Source organism: Haliaeetus leucocephalus, unplaced genomic scaffold, assembly GCF_000737465.1.
Source record: "Haliaeetus leucocephalus isolate CR32 unplaced genomic scaffold, Haliaeetus_leucocephalus-4.0 Scaffold188, whole genome shotgun sequence".
NCBI lineage: Eukaryota > Metazoa > Chordata > Aves > Accipitriformes > Accipitridae > Haliaeetus > Haliaeetus leucocephalus.
The window spans coordinates 426,391-428,796 of record NW_010972624.1 but is presented as its reverse complement, the minus strand read 5'-3'; the positions used below and the strand labels follow the sequence as shown (position 1 = coordinate 428,796).

Here is a 2,406-nt window from a genome sequence, read left to right as displayed (position 1 = left end):
CCCCCCCCCCACGTCATCACATCCCGGCTCTCCCCTAGTCCTGGAAGCGGTTCAGGAGGTCGCAGGTTTTCTTCTCCATCAGCTCGTAGATCTTCTTCACCCGCTTGTCGTTGGCCGCCCGGACGTAGCTGCTGGGGTCCAGCGTGGCCATGCCGTCGTGCACCTCGCCCATGATGATGAGCGGCCCGTCCTCCGCCGTCATGTTAGGGCAGGGGCAGCTCCAGTCCATGTCGGTCAAGGTCACCTCCAGGTACTTGATATTGAAGAACTTGAGGCCCATCTTCTCATCCTTGAGGACGTCCTCGAGGGCGAAGCGGGCGATGCCGGAGTCCTGGTCCTCCACGATCTCCATCAGCCGCCCCACGATGGCAAAGTCGCTGCGGCAGAGGCTCAGCACCATCTTGCTCTTCAGGCGGCAAGCCTTGCACTGCAGGCTCTTGGGGAAAGGGCAGACGTCCTCGCAGGTCTCCTTGCTCTCAAAGTTGTTGGTGTTGCCCTCGCAGCCGCCGTAGACGAAGGAGTGGCACTGCTTCAGCAGGTGGTTGTACGCCCAGCGGGGCTCCCAGTTCTGGCAGGGACCCTGCACCATGGGCAGCAGGCAGGTAGGGCGGGCGCTGCCCAAGCAGGCAGCCCGGCACTCCTCGTAGGTCTCAAAATGGTTCCTGTTGGCCCCGCAGCCCCCGTAGCGGAAGGTCAGGCAGGAGCCCTGCTTGGCGTCGAAGTGCCAGCGCACCTCCAGGGCCTCGCACCGCCGCCGGTCCGGCTCCTTCAGGCACTCGGCGCTGGGGAAGGGCTGGGGGCTGCCGGCCCGCGGGGTCCCCCCCGGCTCCCGCCTGACCACCGACAGCGGGAAGTCGGCGCGGAGCAGCCCGGCGGCGTTCCGGGCCGTGCAGGTGTAGATGCCGGCGTCCTCGTGGCGGGCGTTGTAGATGACCAGCTGGCCGATGTTGGTGACCACCACGTTGCCGTACATCTGGTCCGGCCGCATGATGAAGTTCTCCTCCCGCTCGCTCTGCTTCTCCCAGGTGATGTCCGGCCGCGGGCGCCCGCTGACGTCGCAGCGGAAGCTGACGGTGCCGCCGGCGCGCACCGACTGGTGGAAGGGGTTGCTGTAGAGGGCCGGGGGCACCGGCACCTCGGGGCCAGCTCCCGGCGTGGGGCGCGCCGTCGTCTCCTGCGGCACGGGGCTGGTGTCGGGCCAGGTGAAGATGTGCTTGCAGGGGACGGTGGTGAGGCGGGTGCCACGCAGGCACGCCTCGGCGTCCATGTAGCACTTGTTGTAGTAGGTGAGGCCGTCGGAGGCGCAGGTGAAGTTGGGCTCCTTCTCGCAGCGGTCCTTGCACTTGCAGACGGGCTGCCCGTCCCAGATGTCGCAGTCGGAGCCCTGCTGCGCGCACACGAAGCTCTCGCACGAGGCCGCCGGCGCCAGCGCCAGCGCCGGCAGGCTGCCGTCGGCGAAACGGGCAGCCACGCAGCTCCTCAGCCCGCACACGTTGGTGCAGCATTTCTCAAAGCCTTCGCAGTCCTGGCCGGGGAGGGGAGAGGAGATTGGGGGGGGGAACACGGACGTGAAGGTCACTGCCGTGCCGTGGCTGTGGGTGCTGCTCCCACCCGCTGTGGGGCTTTCGGGTGAGCAGGTTTCCCCCGCGCAGCCCTGTGCTCCCTCAGCATCGCTGGGCTCTGGGTAAGAGCCAGACCTCCCTGGCATGGCTGCGCTGGCCGCAGTCTGCCCTCAGCGAGCCCCCCGCCCCCCCCGATCCCCCCAGGATGCTTAGGGGTGCACTGCAGTGATGACACCCCCTTCTGCCCCTGGCAGACAGCGTCTCGCCCCTCTCAGCTTTTGCTGGCTGAGGGGAGGCAGAACTCATTACACAGATGAATTGCAAAGGAGTCTCCCCCTGGGTCCAGGCAGCCCTAACTGGGGCGGAGGTGCTGGTGCCCCCGCTCACCGCTGTGGAGCCCGGAGCTGGGGCTCTCTGGGACGGGCAGCCCAGTCCGTGGGTGGGCTCCATGGGAAGAGAGCTGGGGAGGGGGGTCCGGGGGAGGCTGTCCACTGCCTGATGGGGGTCCCTGTCCCAGCACACGCATTCCCCTCATCCCAGCCCCTTGCCTGGGTGGGAGCATCCTGGGGGTACATGGAGGGGGTGTCCTAGCCACGGGGAGGGGACATGGGGGGAGCAGCAAGCAGTTTCATTGCCTACTGGGGGGGGCCAGGGAGCGGCCCCCGGGGCACCCCTCATGCCAGTTGACAGCAGGGGCTCGAGGGGGCAAAGTTGCAGCCGGGCTGAGCCTGTTGCACCAAAACAACTGAACCGGCTGTGCCACCGGGCACAGGACCCCAAAGGGTCTCCGTCGGGGACCTGGAGATGCCCCCCCCAGAGCCCCATCCCCACACGTCCCCACTCC

General features: G+C 67.7%; 1 protein-coding gene across 1 annotated transcript in view; it reads right to left on the bottom strand.

The window, feature by feature from the left end:
• Nucleotides 1-34: 34 nt before the first annotated feature.
• Nucleotides 35-2,406, bottom strand: part of WFIKKN1 (WAP, follistatin/kazal, immunoglobulin, kunitz and netrin domain containing 1) — a 2,606-nt gene continuing 234 nt past the window's right edge. The window contains exons 1-2 of the mRNA XM_010565257.1: nt 2,404-2,406; nt 35-1,525 (exon numbers count right to left, since the gene is read on the bottom strand). The exon at nt 2,404-2,406 is cut by the window's right edge and continues 234 nt beyond it. Of these exons, the coding sequence (XP_010563559.1) occupies nt 35-1,525; nt 2,404-2,406 (1,494 nt within the window). The remainder of the gene's footprint in view (nt 1,526-2,403) is intronic.